This window comes from Sinocyclocheilus rhinocerous, unplaced genomic scaffold, assembly GCF_001515625.1.
Source record: "Sinocyclocheilus rhinocerous isolate Xijiao unplaced genomic scaffold, SAMN03320098_v1.1 scaffold1724, whole genome shotgun sequence".
Lineage (NCBI taxonomy): Eukaryota > Metazoa > Chordata > Actinopteri > Cypriniformes > Cyprinidae > Sinocyclocheilus > Sinocyclocheilus rhinocerous.
Window position 1 is genome coordinate 664108 of NW_015626034.1, and position 19107 is coordinate 683214.

The window sequence follows — 19107 nt, forward strand, 5'->3', positions numbered from 1 at the left end:
CCGGACTGGGCGATCCCCAACACGTTCGCTAGATTCTATAGCCTTTGTGTGGAGCAGGTATCCTCCTGTGTTCTCACCTCAATCGGGTAGAAGCACTGAGAGCCCTGGTTTAGTGTCGGCTTGCTAAAACCGCTCCAGAGAGTCCGTACTGTAGACCCTGTCGAGCTCCTCCATCCCCTCGGCAACCAGACGTGGCGGAACGTCCGGCATCAGGCCCTCACTCGATGAATCCGTGAGAAACGGTAGAGGGCTGGGTTCCATATGTAGAGACCTAATTGGATCTTATATGTGTAAAGTTCACAGTATAGCCCCAGAGCCCGTGTTTCCCTGGCAGACTTTCTGCCATTTTCCAAGAGGGTTACAATCACCTCTAATCTTCCATATGCACCTAAACGGTTGTTCATATGTGTAAGTGCTTCCAAAACCTCCTTCGGGAAGGATGGGGCTTCCGCAACGTCCCGGTTCCAAGTAGAATGGGTACGTTTTCCCAGTGTTATCCAATCTCACTTAGTGGGCAGTGCTATGACAAACAGTGAACTGGTCTTCTTGTTGCAAGTCTCGGTTATGTATGCAACCCTCGTTACCTGAAGGAGGCAACGGAGACGTCACCTTCAGGCGTTTCATCGTGAACATCTTGATGGATTTGTTTATCACAAACATGCAGCTTTTCGCTTCACAAAATGTCAGTTGATAGACTGGAGCCATGTGGAGTACCTGTGGATTATTGTGATGTTTTTATCAGTTTTTATGGACTCTCATTCTGACGGCACCCATTCACTGCAGAGGAACTATTGGTGAGCAAGTGATGTAATGCTACATTTCTTTAAATAACAAACTTATCTAGATGTTGGATGGACTGAGATTGCGTACATTTTCAGCAAATTTTCATTTTTGGGTAAACTATTCCTTTAAACTGCATCAAGGCAGAGATAAAGTGTCTTCCATATTTCGATGAAAGTGCATTAATTACCACTCATTTCATTGCATGTTAAATAAACTGCAAATTACTTGTAGTTCGTTACTACTCAACACTGTTTCTAAAGTAGAACTGAAAAATCTAGGACAAACATGCTTGTGTTTTTAATCAGTCTTACTATTTTTATAATAAAAGCTCTGTTCTGTTTTGTAACATACTTAGTCATTGCTATTTGCATTTGGTGTCTCTCTCTCTTTATGACCTTGTTTTCAGTCTGATTTAACATATACAGAGGTGCTGAACTCTGCATGGGGCTTTAGATCAAAAGTGTTAATGCATGAAGCCCAGTCATAAAACAGACCTATGAACCGATAACATAAACATTATGCATGAACTCTGGTATTCACTTATCAACATGTTTTAGTTCTGTCAAAAAAGCTCCTCTAACAGGCATAATTTTCTTCTGCATTTTAAGGTGAGGCTTTACTGTTGATATTTTTAGCATAATATTTTATTAGGTGCACATATAATAAGCTCATATTTCACATGATAACCCATTGCTTATATTAGTGCTGCTGTACACTACTTCCTATTGTAAATGCAAATATATGATATTGTAGCAGTGCATTTTAATTCATCCATTATACATCAAATCACTTTATTTATTTCTCCTGTGTGTTTTTCCATCTGCACATATATTCTTTGTTTTTCTGCCCAGATTGGCATATGAAACCCAGGCACAGCCCAGATGCTTCACAACGGTTTGATGACTACCAACTCAATGACAGTGTGTTCCTGGTCCAACCAACCAATCAATATGTGTAGATCAGTGTAAGCTGTGAGTCCAGCAGCAAGTTGTGGGTCTTAATAGAAGGACAAGCTAGAGTCTACAGCTACTCTGAAATGTCTCTCAGTTTCCCCTAAATTATTTCATGCTGGTAGAAGGGATTGGATCCAGATGTGGTAACTGAATGAAAGCGTCAAAGCCTTAAATTTGATGCAGGTAGCTACTGGTAACTCGTAGAGGTAAAATCAAAAGGGGTTTTATGTGCGAACCAGGATTTGACATAATTATAATTTTTTTTCCTTTAACTGATTTTTTTTTTCAGGATGCAAAATTGTAATTTACACTGAATTAAAAAAATAGAATGAACTCTTTCCTTGCCAGCTTTTTTTAAGTTACCAGCCACCACCAGCATTTTTTAAAAAACATTTTCACAAGAATTTCATGGCACCCAGAATATTTTGATATATGAATATCTGCATATGCAATATGTCAAAAGATAAAACAGTCTCTAAAAATCAGAGTCTCTGCTTTTAAACAAACAAACAAACAAAAAATATTCTAGCTTCATGCATTCTTTTTTATCAACACTTGAATGTGTGCGTTTCATAAAAAAGCAACATTTTTAAAACCAAAAAGCTGAGAAATTTGTCGAATCAGATTTGAATTGGATTGAAATGTCTTCTGTAATTGTAGCTATAAGCAAAACACACCTGAGCACCTCCCAAGATGAGTTGAGTTTAGTTAAAGTATGTTTATTACTTTAGATGTTTATTATTTTGATTCAAATAAAGTTTTGGCTGGAGCAAAGGGGTTCATCAGACAAGTGGGTTTAACCAGACAATTTTGTGTGAATGGTAAGAAATTACAAAAGAGACAGTAACTTCTATAAAATACACGAGGTGAGAAACAAAACAAAGATCAGAAAGAGAAAATGTGGTTTGGTCACAGTGAGATATGTGTGTATACCGAGAAGAGGAGCAGACCACGCACTGAACCCTGAGGCACCCCGGTGGTTAGCTGAAGTTACAAGAAACCTTGGCTGTACTCATGAGGCAGAACTCAAGGTAGCTCTAGTCCTCCTTCTACCCTACAGACCTGAAGTTGTCCATTTCTGATAGTTTGATAGTTTACTTAATTTTACTTTAATTTTCTTAAATTAAATTAGTCAGAACAGTATGGATTTAGCCAATCTTCTGCCCTTCTTAAAATAGCTTGTGCATCTTTTTTAATTTCCATACATTTCTTTCGTCTTCTGATACACATAATCTCATTTCCACTTTTGGAAGCCAAATATCTATCATTTGCCAAGCACTAAGTGAAAGCTTACTGCTGTTGTTGTTCACTGTGTCACAGTCACAGTGATTCAGTGGTTGTCTTATCAGTTCTTTGTTCCCAAGAGAATAATGTGAGTAATGTAACATTTAAATAGGCATAACTCAAATTACTTCCTAATTGTAACTGATCTGCTGGTCAGTCATAAGCTATTGATCGGCTCCTGCCACCATTATCCTGTCTTGAGCAATAGTAATTTGTGCTCAGATTTGCAGATCAGCCAAGCAGGGCAAACATGTTCTAATTTGTTAGGCCAATCTCATGGCACTCAGCATCCCTTTGGTATTCTAGGCGGATAAATAGAAAGACCAGGGTGATAGATTTAATGCCATGGTGTTGATGATTAGTCATTACACTGCTGGTTAGAAGGGGTAAGTATTTAAGGGTCCTGTCAAAGTAGCATTTCACACTCTGCATACCCACATTTTTAGTATATTTGTCAAGCAGGCTAAGCAGACTATTACATCTCAATTTTCAGGCCAAGTACCACCTTTAATCAAATCAGAACAAATCAGAACTAAAATTTAATTTGTAGCTGTCCCATCATGTTTTTCCAGTAAGAGTTTTGTTCACAAAATTCAGAGGTGTACAAAGGACCACCTGACTATTTGAGATGGAGCACAGTTTAAGAAGTGCTATGATAGGAGTTTCTGATAAAGCTTTAAATTTCTTTCCACTGTGAAAGTGGATTCTCATCCGTTGGGATGCATGACCCTAACAAGAACTGAATATAGCAGTAACATTCACAATAATGCCACACTTGGCTGCCCCTGAAAGCACACAGCATCACTTCTCATCACCTCAATGTCACGTGTCCACAAAGCCACTCAATGGATTTAGTTGTAAGACCAAGTTTTAGATGAATGATGCAGTGAGAAAATATATTTAATTGTTGTTTATACCAGAAACAGGCACTAAGGAACATAAATGTGCAATTAGGAAGTAAACCCACAAATACAGTGTACTTTACTTTTTTAAGCATTAGTGATATAGATGTATTTTGATGTATGTGTGTGTGTGCATTATATTGTTCAAAGCTTACAGTAAAGACATTTTTAATACTACAAAATATTTCAATTTCTTAGAAATTCTTTTAAAGAACTCTTTTGAACTTTTGTATTCATCTTTTTTTTTTGGACAAAACAAAGCAGCAACTATTTTCAGCTTTGATAATCTAAATCATTCTGATATGCTAATTTGGAATTTAAGAAACATTTCTTAAGGATCATGTGGCACTGAAGACTGGAGTAATGGCTGCTGAAAATTCAGTTCACAGGAATACATTGTAAATTATATTACAGATATTTTAAATTGTAATATTTCACAATGTTACATTTTTTTTAAATATATTTTTTATCAAAGAATTACCTTTCCTTGGTAATTATTGCCTTGGTAAGCCAAAAAAAAAAAAAAATCTTTCAAAAACATTAAAAGCCATTGCATATATAATCATTCAAATAATAATGCTATGTTATCATTTTTGTGCCAGTAGTGTTTTTACAAGTTCACTAGTTAATGACATACAGTATACATTCATATTTGTACGTTTCTTGTAATATGTGGAGTTTTGTGAAACAATATCTATTGTGAAAAGCTCTACACAAGTAAAACTGACTTGACTACACATGCCTAATCAGGATCAATAGATCTAGTATTGCCACTACAGTGAAAAGCTGTAGCATTGTTTGGTTAAAACAGACTGAAAGTTTGCAGTACGTGATTTAACTGAACCTCTGATGCTAAATTGCCAATTCCCTCTTCTCTCTTTTAGCCGTTAAAGCTGCATTGCGAGGTTTGCAGTATAGTGTCCAGCTCTGGCCAGATGCTGGGGCGTGAGGTAGGAGCCGAGATCGACCAGTCCTCCTGCATCTGGAGAATGAACAACGCACCCACCCGTGGCTTTGAGAGGGACGTGGGCCGCAGGACAGACCTGAGAGTGGTGTCTCACACTAGTGTTCCTCTGCTAATTCAAAAACCCCAGCACTTCTTTGGCCAGGGGAATGAGACAGTCTATGTGGTGTGGGGACCCTTGCGCAACATGAGGCAGGATGGCAAGGGCATTGTGTACAATATGTTGCGGCAAGCGGTGGAAAACTACCCACATGCACGCATCTACGTCACCACAGAGGACCGCATGAATTACTGCGACACTGTTTTCAAGAAGGAAACGGGCAAAGACAGGTGAGAGTGCTGTAGCCACCGTCACTGTTTAGATTTAATGGGGGGAGTCAAAAATGTCAGGATGACACATTATTATAATGTAATAAAGAAAAAATTAGTATAGTCAATTTTTTTTTTTTTTTTACATTTTTTTTCTTTTTAAATTGATTGGCAGCAGAGCGAATGTTAATGAGTGAAAATTGTGCCACACACTGGTCTTGAGTCCCACGGAGGAGCTCCGGAAGGATGCTCTGTTCCAGAATCAAATCACTGAGGGTACTTCGTGAGGGTGATTTAGCCTTCATGCACAGCTATTTTGAAATATCATATTTTGTCCAGTCCATTGTTATGATTATCACTATGTCAGTCATTGCGATTTCAAGAGAGAATCCCCCATTTATATGCAGATGTCACTCCTGAAACTTTGCAGCAGGTTTACCATGTTGGTCCTCTTAGCAGCATGACAAACAAAACTTATTCAAATTCTGAATCAAATTAAGAATCAAAGTCACTCATTTCAGTTCATTGCAATTCCATTATAATCAATGAACCTCTTTACACTGCACAATAAATCTCTTATTTACGTCGAGTCTACACTTTTTCATAATGAGTAGGGATGTAACGATATTATCAATACCGTGATATCGCGATAGAAAAACTGTCTCGATATTATCGTGATCACATGACATATGAAATGATAGGTCTTCCGGGCATAATGTGTAGTTTTTAAAATATATTTGTTTTGTGCCATTATGCTTTTGTCAGGGTTGGGGATGAAGGGATGAGTCGAGGACTCAATAGTGCAGGAAATAAGGGCTTTTTATTCAAATAAAACAAAATAAACAACAAACTACCCCGTGGGGGAAAAACAGGCTGGCAAGGCTAGGCAAGGCAGGATCTGGACACGACACGACAGACACATCCAGGGAGATACGATGACGAACTGGCCCGGTACTGCAAACACAAGGAGAATAAATGGAGAGCAAATGAGGAGGGTAACGAGGGAACACATGTGGAGCAAATTAACCAATAATCAGGTAACAAGATGGGTGGGGTCAAGACAATTGACATGAGAGCACATGGCACACAGGAAACAAAGACAAAAGCCATGTGCTCACACAAAACAAAACACAAGCACATGGCCAGCAAAACAATCACAAGCCATGTGCTTGAGCAAAAAGACAGGAACACGCAGCTAATGAGAAAACTCATAAGCCGCGTGTTCACACAAGACAACAAGAAAAGCACGCGGCTGAACACAAACCGCGTGCTACACAACACGTGGACAGAAAAGCGCACGGCCGAGCGAACTCGAGACCTCACGCTCACACAACCAGACAGAACATGGAGCACGAGTGTCCGGACCCCGACACGAAACCGAAACGCAACAAGACATGAATGCCAGGATCTGAACACCACGCTCCAACATGAAACAGTACACGCAGACGAGAGCGCACGGCTCGAGCACTCTCGAAGCCGCACGCTCACATGAAAACAATGACATGACGCGAGTGTCAGGGCTCTGTCACAAAACCATGAATTACACTAGACCGAAGTGACAGAACCCTGACAGCTTTGGCACAGTATCTGTCAAACTAACTAAAACCGAAAGCACAATATGGCTTAATCCCGTCATCAAGTCTGTTTTTGCTGCATGTTTTAAAGCAAAGTGCACATATTTTTCAGGTGATCAGCTTGTGATCCGGTGGTTTCTGCACCTCAGAATGGCTCCGTTCACTGTGAATGATTGCAGTGAACTCGTTTATTGCACGTGCTGTGAGTGCGCGCGTTTGGGAATGCAACAGCCACCAGTTATGCTTTATTTTCGCGGCAGATGATTACAGTTTTTCACTAGATTTGTAGTGAGACGCGTTTTTGTAAGCCTGTTTTCACTGAAGCTGGAGTTTTCCTTCAAATTAAAAGCTCTACTGTCGTTTCCGTCAAAATAAAAGCTTAAAAGTGAAGTATAAATTGCTGACAGCTAGCGGTTTAAATGCAGTCCAAATTCAAAATATCTCGTTCAAGTGTAGAAATTAGGAAAGAAGTATTGTAATTTCCCTACTGTAGTGTAAAGGAAAAATAATATACCTATGAAATATTAATTTTCATTTATTTTACAGTGCAATTGTTTTACAATATATGGCTACTGCTGTCATTGTTGTTATTATTATTATTCTATTCTAATTAGTTTGGCTTCCTAAAACACCAGTGCCAATGTAATTTAGACTGAGACAGTATATCACAAATAAAAAAGAGGGTTGAGTCCCCTTTAAAGTTCAGGTATAAGTAAATTCACTGACTTTTTTCTGACTTAAGTTTTCTTAGTTGAAAAAAAAGTGGGTTGGAGCTCTTAATTTTGAACTCTCATTGTAAAGTGCATTAGATAGAATACTTTAACTTTAAAATGTAAAATGTACACAATTTTCATCTTTTCCCAATTCTTCATTTGTCTTTTTTTTTCTTTTTAAATATCGCAATAAATATCGTATCGTGGACTTCATATCGCAATAATATCGTATCGTGAGATTTTGATATCGTTACATCCCTAATAATGAGTGGATTAGTTTTTTGAGTTGTGAGTGAATTCTGACTTACTGAAACACCTCTGATTGGCCATTGTGTTCAAGAAATGAATAGATATATCTGTGATTGGCTACAATGTTCAATGCTGTAAAAACACGTCGTAAATAGAATAAAGAAATTTTTTTAAATTTGTAAATATTTGACCTTCTAACTCTAGCACTCTCTATTCTAATTCTATTCTAAAAAAAAACACTTTTCCCTTTTAGACTTGCACTCTATTCATTTGCTGCTTGTTTTCTTAAAAAAAAAAAAAAAAAGACTAACACTAGCTTTCTAATCTTTTTTTATTCTATCTGTTTTCTTTTCATTTATTATACAATTAACAAAATCAAAAAAGACCTCTAACACTAGCTTGCTCTTTTCTATTTCTATTCTATCTGTTTTCTTTTTATTTATTATATAAAAAACCCTTGCTACGGGTACTGCGTTAAGCTAACTGAGACTTGTTATAGCACTTGTATATCATTGCTCTTTTGTTGATTTTGATTGCTTCCATTGTCCTCATTTGTAAGTCGCTTTGGATAAAAGTGTCTGCTAAATGACTAAATGTAATGTAATTTAAATAAATAGTCATTCATGAGTATTGGCTTAGCAGCCTTTTTGTTTCCCTTAAACAGGTGAAAACAAAAATATTATGACATCAATTAATTTAACAATGTGTAAATCCCCATTAAAAATGCTTGTATTGTGGAACACTTTTAGTTTTAAACAGCAACAGGCAGAAAACATGAGCAGGAACTTATACAATACTGGTGTTGCACCAAACAGTGGTCACAGAGATAAACTTCACTGTGAAACAGTCAAGATTCAAAACATTTTCAAATGAGATTTGATCATATAATATTTTGGGTGAAATAACCCTTTAAATTGGATTACTAGCCATGCTAAATTAATTCATGCTAAATTATCTGCATCTACAATTGACATGGTTCTGCAAAAATACTTTCTTGTACAGCATTTGAAAATATGGAACAAAGATTCATGCACTCATGCCTGACATTTCAGTGTGAAACTAGGAGAACTATACAATCTGAATTAAGAGCAGGGCTTCAAGTGTTTGTGTGCTTTTAGTATCTCTTGCCATGTGCCAGTTTGAGGAAACTACTTTTTTTTCTGCATGTTCAGTCCAAGTTCCATGTTGAGATTTGAAAAAAGCTCAAATTGTACATGGCTTCTCAAAGTTGTTCATACATGAGTCTTGGAAGCGTACCTTTGACCCTCGTTCAGGATTTCTTCACAGGAAGACTATAAATGACAAGAAATGAAATGAATGAAACTGAAATACAGAGTAACATGCAGAACAAGTTGAGATTGAATTATCAACTGCTATCCCAAATACTTTCCAGTTCAAACATTGTTTATAAAATGCTAAACTTACATTTCCAGTGGTCTCCAATTGCATCTGTCATGTGATCTTGTCAACAATGTTTTATGATATACTTAAAGGGATAGTTCACCCTAAAATGAAAATTCTGTCATTAATTACTCACCCTCATGACGTTCCAAACACGTAAGACCTCCGTTCATCTTCAGAACACAAATTAAGATATTTCTGATGAAATCGGAGAGCTTTCTGACCCACGGCGAATGCATGTGGTGCTGCTGACGTAGACCCCGCATGCGCTGCACCTTGTTTACTGGTAAATTAACGCACACGCATGCATGGTGTTACTCTCGTTAATGGCAGCAGACTCTCCCAGGAGAGAAGAAATCGTTTAATAAAGTTGTTATTTTTGTTTTCTTTGCGCACAAAAAGTATTCTCATAGCTTCGTGCAAATTACAGTTGAACCACTGATGTCACATGGACCATTTTAACGATGTCCTTATACTACGTTTTTGTGCCCTGATGGTAGGACCCTTGCTGTCTATGGAGGGTCAGAAAGTTCTCGGATTTCATCAAAATATCTTAATTTGTGTTCTGAAGATGAACGAAGGTCTCACGGGTTTGGAACATGAGGGTGAGTAATTAATGACAGAATTTTCATTTTTGGGTGAACTAACCCTTTGATTATTTTCAACTGAACAGCAACACAACAAAATGCTTTATACACAGTTTCATTACATATGTTCCTTACATTTGTATGAATTCCAGTGTAGGTGCCATCTCCTCTGGATGTTTTATGTTTAAAATAAAATTAAGAGAATGTGTAGCTCAGCCACAACGGGGGAGGAAATGATAACTTCTTGAATGCCAGCAATCTGGAATCACCAATAACAATAAAAAAATAAGAAATTATAAAATAATACATTGTAAATTCAGAAAACCACTCTAAACATTGATTAAATCTTTCCTACACAAACAACTTCAATAGCAAAGTCAACTGAATAAACGACTCAATTAATAATTTTTTGTCAGTATTGAACATCCCTTATGGTAAATAAAAACTGTTAATAAATAAAACAGAATACAAACCCATGATAAGAATGCAGGGGGTGCTTGGGATGTACAGTACAGCAGCAATTACGACCTGTCATTAGAAAAGAAAACAAAAGAAACACCATGAATGTCATGAACTGCTGTCCCTTTAAAACATGACTCACATCGACGCACATCTGACACATCCCAACTCTTTACATCAGTTAAGACTTTTTAACTTATTTAAGACTGTCACTCGACAAAAATGGTCATTTTGACATAATTTTGTTTGATTTTGTCAGTGTAAGTTAAGTGCAAGAGAGAACTCGATGCGCTCCTGGTGCGCTGTCTGAAGCGGCATTCTCTGCAAATGCATGACATGTGTGCGTTCACAGACAGCGTGCCAGTAACATTACCGAATTACCATTACCGTTAATTACATTTACCAAATTAACTTCTTGTGTGTGTGTGCGTGTGTGTGTAACAAAAACAAGACAATAAAAAGTCTAAACCTACCTCGTCTGGCAGAAAAGGTGATAAGTGTTATCCTTGAAGAATTCTGCGATGTCAGATCTTCACCTAGTCGTATCTTAATCTCTTTTAAATAAAAAAAGTTGTAAATGGTATCTTCTTTTCTTGACAATTGCTCTGCCTCCTGTTGAAGGCTTAAAGTGCTCTAAACGTGGTTCAGTGGTAGAGCATTGCGTTAGCAGCGCAAAGGTCGTGGGTTCAATTCCCAGGGGATACACATACTGGGGACACACATACTGGTAAAAAATGTATAGCCTGAATGCACTGTAAGTCGCTTTGGATAAAAGTGTCTGCTAAATGCATTAATTTAATTTAATTTAATTTAAACACAGTTGTACCACAAATCAATCTCCTCAGTAATGTTAATATGCCGGATGCTTTACGACACGCTCAGTAACAAATACACCCAGGGGCGCAACTGCACATTTGCCGAGGGGTATGCAAGATCAGTGTCGGCGCGCCCCTGTATAGTAGCCTCTAACACTAACTTGCGCAGAAAACGTTCTGCAAGTCAATGACCAAAAGCCCATTACTAGCTTGTGCATGGAAAGATACAAACTCATCAGGAGTGAAAAAAGCGAAGGTTTGAACCCCCTTCCCCCTTTTTTAATACCATAGGGAAAAAAGTGAAAAGTAAAAACAAGAAATAAAAGAAAAGTGTGTCACATAACATCCCCTTTAACTCCTGATGGCAGACCCCAGACAGTAGAACACTTTTTATTAATTTTTATTTTCAAACACATGTACTATTGCTCACTTTTTAGTTAGGTAATTTGAATATATATATCATTTGCCTCAAAATTATTAATATTTTTGCACATTTTTATATAGTAAAATGTATTTTAAAGAACAATTTGTATTTATAATATTTATAAAAAGAAAATTTGTAATTTTTATTTTCATTTTTTCATTTTTACTTAAAAGAGATAATTCATGGAAAATTTGCCATGCTAAGTGGAAGATTTATGCAAAGATTTCACCTGGTAGAAAAACAAATACTATTAAAATGAATGTCATGATTCCAACTATGACCACTAAATGGCAGCAGAGGATCATTTATTGTCTCCTTTACCATTTCCACTCTGTACTATAGTTCTTTTCACATGTTTTGCTAATGGATTTGTATTTAGACATTATAAAATCACTATTATAACATTTAAAATCTCTTTTTTGTCAAAGTTCAGCATTGTTTTGTATTGAAGTATGAAGTAGCAAGAGTTTTCAACTCATTGAATCATCTTGAATTACACAGATGGGTTTAACTATAAAGTACTGGACTGTTTTAGTGCCTAAAACACAACTGAATACAATTAATTTGTCCTTAATTGTAATTGAGATAGTTGTGAATTACATCAAGTAATACTGAGTGAATGACAATTTTTGTTTTATTTTTGTATTTCCAGGTATTTTAATAAAAGGGCTCACTATAGCTTTATTGCTCATTAAGCTTGGTTCTGGGTCTTAACACCACCAAAATCTTGGTCTCCATCATTGCATAGGCCCACTCATGGATGAGACATGCAGATAACTACTAGTAAACCTTCACTGAATTTTATATAATCAACGAACTCTGAAAAAGTTATCAGTCAATGTGTAACATTCTATTAGTTGTCAAAATTAATTCATTGCAGCACTTTTGACATACCTAAACCGAGCTCTGTACAAAGGAAAATAATGTAAGAATGTAAAATACGTTTTTTTCATGCATTTAAATATGGTTTCATTTTCTTTTCATTTTCATACTTTACAAATTAATGAAAAAATGTGCATTAAATTTTAAATAAAAAAATTACATAGCCTATCATCTTGCACCCTATTGTGATCTCGAATTGCAGAATATTTCAGTAGGCTGCATGCATTTGAGAGACGTTCTTAAATGTAATGCACATACTGTACATGCATGCACAGTTTTGCGGTTTTAATCGCCATTTTGGTAATGTCGTGACTTAACTGACGATGTATGCTTGCAGTTTCTAGTGCGGTTTATTTATGAAGTGAGTTTGCGCCTCATATTCGCGTACAGTTGAAGAGCGTGCGCTGTGAGCACAGTAAAACGGCTGACAGGACAAGAAAGTTTTTTACTGACATATAACAATATCTCATCACACCACAGTTCAGGGGCGAGTCTAGGATTTTCATTTTAGGGGGGCTCAGCCCCTCAATGAGGGTATATATATATATATATATATTCAAATGATAATGGCAACATGATCGTTTTATAAAGTATGCGTTCATATGTGCTTCATTTTCACTGGAGGAAACAGCTGTGGTGTGATCGCAGTGAAAACTTAGGCTACAGTAGATGGGGAACCGATTGCTAACCCATGATATTTTGTAAACTGTATTTATGACAAAGAACTGCACAGATGCAGATATTATAACAATCTATCGATAAACAGACACCTTGTCCTCTGTTTTTTCGCTCTGCGCCGCCGCAGTCTGCGGATTGAAAAAGAACGTGCTGAAAGATGGGGAGGAGCCGATCGAAGTCTGCCGCCGTTTTCATATGAAATATCCACGTCGAGTATGTGACGCTATGCTGAAAATGTTGAATACGACAGCTCCGACATTCCTTTGCCAAACAAGCCAGACAGCATCTAAGTTAACGTTACAGTTTGTTACATTTAACAAAAAATAATTTACCACGGAAGTGTAAGAACGGTTTCCCAAACCCAAAATCCGACTTATAAATGAAATTTTGACCGAGACTATCTCCGTGGGTAATGGCGCCTGCTCTAGCACTGTTTTCGCGCCGATAATTGACTGAGCTTCTTGTTCCCACAATGCAAAGCGTAATTCAAAAATACAGAAAAAACTCCTGTAAAAAACGAATACGGAAAATTCCTTCAAATTATTACGGTATATTGTACTGTATTTTTACTGACTTTTTTTACAGTGTAGAATGGCAGCTGTGCATAGAGTGTTCTTTGTCCTCTTTAGCTGACTAATACAAATAGCTGTAGCCTTATGTAAAATGGTACTTCAGTAACTCAGTGTTCTCAGGAAGGCAAAGTAGGTAAAATCTTCCTCACGTTGTTGTCAACATCCCAGTGGTACCAAAGGTGAGATGTCGTCAGAAGAAATCAATGGACTCTCAAGGTTATTTGAGTTCTGAAGTGCACTCGCTGTGTGCTAATGAGTCTGGCACACTGTGCGTTCATAGCGCAGGAATTAATCAGCTGTTGATATTACTCATTACAATCATCAGACCATAACATAACACCCTCATGAATGTTTCATTTGAAGTTGAGCGCTCACAAAGTCAGCAAGTTCACTGTAACTAAAAATTCTCCAAAAAATCTCTATTTCCTGGAGAGGCTTAGATTACATTTGATCAGTCCGACTGAAATGCCGCGATAGTTCTGCCTTTCAAGAGTAATCCTCACATGATAGCCCTAATGCTGTTGTGTTATAGCACAGATAAGAGATATTCCTAAGGAGGCCTGGAGAGGATTATCCTTTATCCTACATCAATTCCTTTAGAGGAAAAGCAAGCAGATAGTGATGTCTCTAACAGTGAGCTGCAGTTTGTATATCCGGTAGGTGAGATGCGGCCATTTACCGCATAGAGAAGAGACACTTATAGTGTGAGTGAATGCATTGCCATGAGCAGATGTGTGTCTAATGTCAGTAATAAATCCGCTTTAATAGAGCAGATCGGCATGTCAGGAAACAGTTGGCAGCAAAGCCTTTGTTTTGAATCACATTTTCGAAGCAGCTTCACTTACAGGCAACACCTGCGATTGGACCGTGTGGTTGAAATGCTCCAAATTATCGCTAAAACAGCCTAAAATCACAGAAAGCTGCGGCAGAATTCAAAAGAACTAAAATGTCAGTGAATGCAGTTATAATATAAATAATACATAGTAAATATGAAATATTAATAATAAAGGTTTATAAAAAACTTTCTCCTCCTCAGAAATCGCTTTCTATTTTAGCTGATGTCACAAATCTGTCTTACTTTTTTATCCCTTCCCTCTAACCTAATGCCCACTTTTCATGCTCAAATTATTATTATTATTATTATTTTAAAAAATGCTCAGTGCATTTAAAATCCACAACAAACCTTTACTCAGTGTTCACATTATTTTGAAACATTTCATATTTATATATAATATAAATATCCATATCTATTCTACAAAAACAAAAAAGCCCATTTCATGCTCTAGTTAGGTTCTATCAGGAACTATTCAATATAGAGTAATAAAGATATGAAAAAACAGGATTGATTCCAACCTTCAACTTAAAACATATTTGAATCCTTTTGAGATATGCTTAGATGACAATGGATTTAATGCCCATTAGGTTTTGGGGAAAGTGTGAAATAAACAGTTTTGTTTTTAATAAAGACAGATTGTTACATCCTGTCACGGCGCGGTAAAGGAACACACCGTGTAAACAGGGGTCTGGGTCCAAATGCAGGCTTTTATTAACTGCAGGGGAAAACAAAGTAAAAACCAAAACAGAAAACAAACAGAGCTAAGACTCTGACACACAGGCTTTAAACAGAAAACGGACTCTGACACAATACGGCCATGTAGAACTTGCATCAGTCCCGTAACAACACTTAATAATCCGCCCAGAGAGGCGTGGGGAAGGCGTATAAATAGCCCTCAGGATGGGCAACAGCTGTGTGTGTGTGAGTGTGTGCACAGGTGTGTGGAGTCAAGGTAACGGAGTCCGGGAGGATGGGAAGTGGCGACCTCTGGTGGTGAGAGGGAGAACACCAGACCCAGACCCCTGACACATACTTTGCTTTATCAATATTTTTATTAGATTTAGTACAACACATAGCCTACAGACTTATGTTAAGTTTAGGATAACGTTTTAAGGGGTCAGTGACATGATGCTAATTGTTAAACATGGATGTATTTATAAAAAAAAAAACATTAAAAATGCAGTTCATAAATACAGTGACATTTGAATGCACCTCTTCTACCTCTTCTACACTCTAAAAAATGGCAAAATAGGGACAAACCCAGCAATTGGGTTGTTTTGACCCAGCGGTTGGGTTACTACCCAGAAGGTTGGGTTAAACATTTAACCCAACCGCTGGGTCAAAACAACCCAATTGCTGGGTTTGTCCTAGAAGTCGCCTAATGTTATCAGAGGCAAATCGATCTTTGAGAAAACCGGACTGAGAATGACACTCTTTTAACAAGAGGAAGCCTAACAACACTCAATCCGGGTAGGGGAACTCTTAAGAATGGAGGTCTCAGCATAACGACTCTCTAAAGCGAGAGGAGACCTGGCTACACTGAAACCCAGAGACAGTTAGTGTGGCTCAAAGGAGCCTACATACTCATATTACTGCCAAAGATGGAGTTCTGAAGAGCGGAGGCTTCAGCAGACTGACTCTCTTAAATGAGAGGAAGCCTAACAACACTCAATCCTGGTAGGGGAATTCTTAAGAGTGGAGGTCTCAGCATAAAGACTCTCTAAATGAGAGGAGACCTAGCTACACTCAATGCCAGAGGCAGTTAGTGAGGCTCAAAATAGAGCCTACATACTAATAGTACTGCCTAAGCGGATCTCTGGAGAGTGGAGGCTGCAGCAGAATGACTCTCTTAAACGAGGGAAAGCCTAACAACACTCAATCTTAAGAGTGGAGGTCTCACCATAACGACTCTCTGAATGAGAGGAGACCTAACTACACTCATCATCAATACTATTGGTGAGCTCTTAAGAGTGGAGGTATCAGCCAAAACAACTCTCTGAACGAGAGGAGACCTGGCTACACTCAACGCTAGAGACAGTTAGTGAGGCTCAAGGAAAAAGCTTGTCCACTAATACTACTGACTAACGAAGCTCTGAAGAGCGGAGGCTTCATAGAATGACTCTTAAATGAGAGGAGGCCTAACAACACCCAGCCCTAGTAGAGGAGCTCTTAAGAGCGGAGGTCTCACATAACAAATCTCTAAAATGAGAGAAGACCTAACCACACTCGATGCCCAAGACAGTTAGTGAGGCTCACGAAAGAACATACATAGTGAAAATACTGCCTAGGCAGGACTCTGAAGAGTGGAGCCTTCAGCAGGATGACTCTCTTAAATGAGAGGAAACCTAACAACCCTCAATGTTATTAGGGGAACTCTTGAGAGTGAAGGTCTCAACTCTCTAAAAACGAGAGGCTAGAGACAAGTCTGGAGAGCGGAGGCTTCAGCTGAAAGATTTTCTTTTCTTTCTTAACCGAAAGGATGCCTAACAACACTCAAACCCTAGTTAAAAAGCTCTGGAGAGTGGAGGCTTCAACAAAATGACTCTCCTAAACGAGAGGAAGCCTACGACACTCAACCACACTAACCGCCTGGCCCTAAGTCCTGACATTGTGTGCAAGGCAGCACCAGCCTAACCCGCTGCCGCGTATGCCCTACCATTCAAGCGAGACGTCTCCTTTAGTGGCTTGATTTTTTAGAGCCTTCAAAGTCGATGTCACCCCAGCTGAGAGATAGCTCGCAAGCGTCTCTTCAATAGGGGGCATCGACACATATCCATGCTCACACATCCCCTCGACATTAGCATAATTAGCATGCTGGTATCAATGAATGCGGGGCTGGATATGGTTTACCCCATGCCTTCTCGATCTCACTATGAAGATCTGAAAGGAATGGGAGGCTCATGGGAGCTGGGCGGTTATGTCCAGAAAGAAATCGCTCATCAGGTCTACTGCGAGCAATTTCCCCTTTTTCGCGCCTCCACTGCAGGTCTAATCTAGCAGAAGCGCAATCCATAAGCTCCAACAGCTCATCATTCGCGGGGCAGGCAGGCTGAGAAGGCTCAGAAATATCCTTTTCACCCTCATCAGCCAAATCCTGCTCACTTTGGCTGGAAGCCAACAGAGCACTTCCTGCTGGATCAGAGGATGTAAGAGACAACACATCCTCTTCCAGCAGTTTATTAACATCTCTCTCAAACTTGTCAGCAAGCTCCATTTGCGATCCCCACTATCTCAGTCTCCTCGCTGCCTCGGCAGCGGCAGGACCCGAGCCACGGGGGGCAGATGATTGTCCCAATTCCCTCGAGAAAAGGGACAAACGAGAGCGGAGCTTCTTCAATGAGAAACGCTCACAATGAACGCGCTCTGTTCCCTCGAGAACAGAGCGTGCGTGCTCCTCGCCCAAACACATAATGCATAGGTCGTGTGCATCATCTGGTGTCAGATAGTGCTGACACGGATCTGCACACTTCCTAAAACACTTGACAATAGACATCGTTCTTACCGAATCACACTTCAGAAACAAAGTGACCCTGAAAACAAAAAAGAGGATGACGTATTCCACAGGTGCTCTTTTATACCCGCAGGCGCGTTATTGTTTACGTCATAGGCTGCCGCCTGCCAATGTCAGGTTCATAGTAATTTTTTCATTCATGCTTCAGAGACACTTGTCATGCTGAAGGCGTTCCCCTAGCGTCCTCTAGAGCTTTTCTCCTTATTAAAGGGTTCATATGATGTTACTAAAAAGTACATTATTTTGTGTATTTGGTGTAATGAAATGTGCTTATGCGGTTTAAGGTTAAAAAACCAGTTGCATCGCGCCGCGTCAACATAAAACCATGTTTACATTTGTGATCGGAGAAATGACAAACAACAAGCGCTACTCTACACTGCACAAAACTCGCATTTGAATCATCAGTGGCAAATTCTTTAATTATGAAAACGTACTTACAGACTGTTAGTCAGAACAGCCGGCATTGTAGTCTACCCTCCCAGGATCAGGAAACAGTTCTCCATGAAATGCGCTGTACACATCTGAACAGTGTTGGGCATTAACGCATTACTTAGAAACGCGTTACTGTAATTTGATTACTTTTTTTGTAACGGGTTCAACGCGTTATAATTTTCAAAATAGTAAATAGAGTATAGTTACAAGCCAAGGTCTCTAAACGTTACTGCCGCGTTACATTGCTGACAGAATACAGTGTTTTCTAATCTAGTGATTGTAAAAAGGATGTAGCACACGCACTGTCGAGTCAAGTGCCAGTGGATTAGAGACCTGCTCCCGCGAGACCTGACGCAACAGAGTGCGGCGCGGGACAAGATGGGCGAGTGCTGGTGCCGGCGGGTAGACATTCGTGTATGTGCGGGATGCGGGAGAATAAAATTATTATTATTAAACTTGATGCTGGACCCCGCCCTGTCCGAGGACCCAGCACACTCGTCCGGAAACCCCAGGTGGTGCGACATGCTCGAGGAATGAGAGGCCCGCGGAGACGTTTTAGAGGCCCCCATTTAATGAGGAGGTATCTAGACCGCCACGTTGCGAAGGTCATGTTCCCGCACTGAGAACATGACTCATCCATGAGCGCTGCTTCAGTGTGCTGTAAGCCCAGGCACGAGAGGCAGCGATCATGACCATCAGATGGAGGCAGGAAACGACCACATCCAGAAACGCACGAGCGGGAAGCCATCTTTAAAAAGACGCCCGTCGCTCGTGAAGCTC

The 19107-nt window shown here is 39.0% G+C and overlaps 1 protein-coding gene and 1 long non-coding RNA gene across 3 annotated transcripts in view; both read left to right on the top strand.

Moving 5' to 3' along the window:
• The window catches only part of st6galnac3 (ST6 (alpha-N-acetyl-neuraminyl-2,3-beta-galactosyl-1,3)-N-acetylgalactosaminide alpha-2,6-sialyltransferase 3), a 129353-nt gene that overhangs the window by 73160 nt on the left and 37086 nt on the right, over positions 1-19107 (top strand). For both annotated transcript variants that reach the window (XM_016512996.1, XM_016513001.1), the window contains exon 3: positions 4807-5216. In XM_016512996.1, coding sequence (XP_016368482.1) covers positions 4807-5216 — 410 coding nt within the window. The remainder of the gene's footprint in view (positions 1-4806; positions 5217-19107) is intronic.
• The window catches only part of LOC107708699 (uncharacterized), a 15300-nt gene continuing 14523 nt past the window's right edge, over positions 18331-19107 (top strand). The window contains exon 1 of the long non-coding RNA XR_001636392.1: positions 18331-18425. This is a non-coding gene — a long non-coding RNA (uncharacterized LOC107708699). The remainder of the gene's footprint in view (positions 18426-19107) is intronic.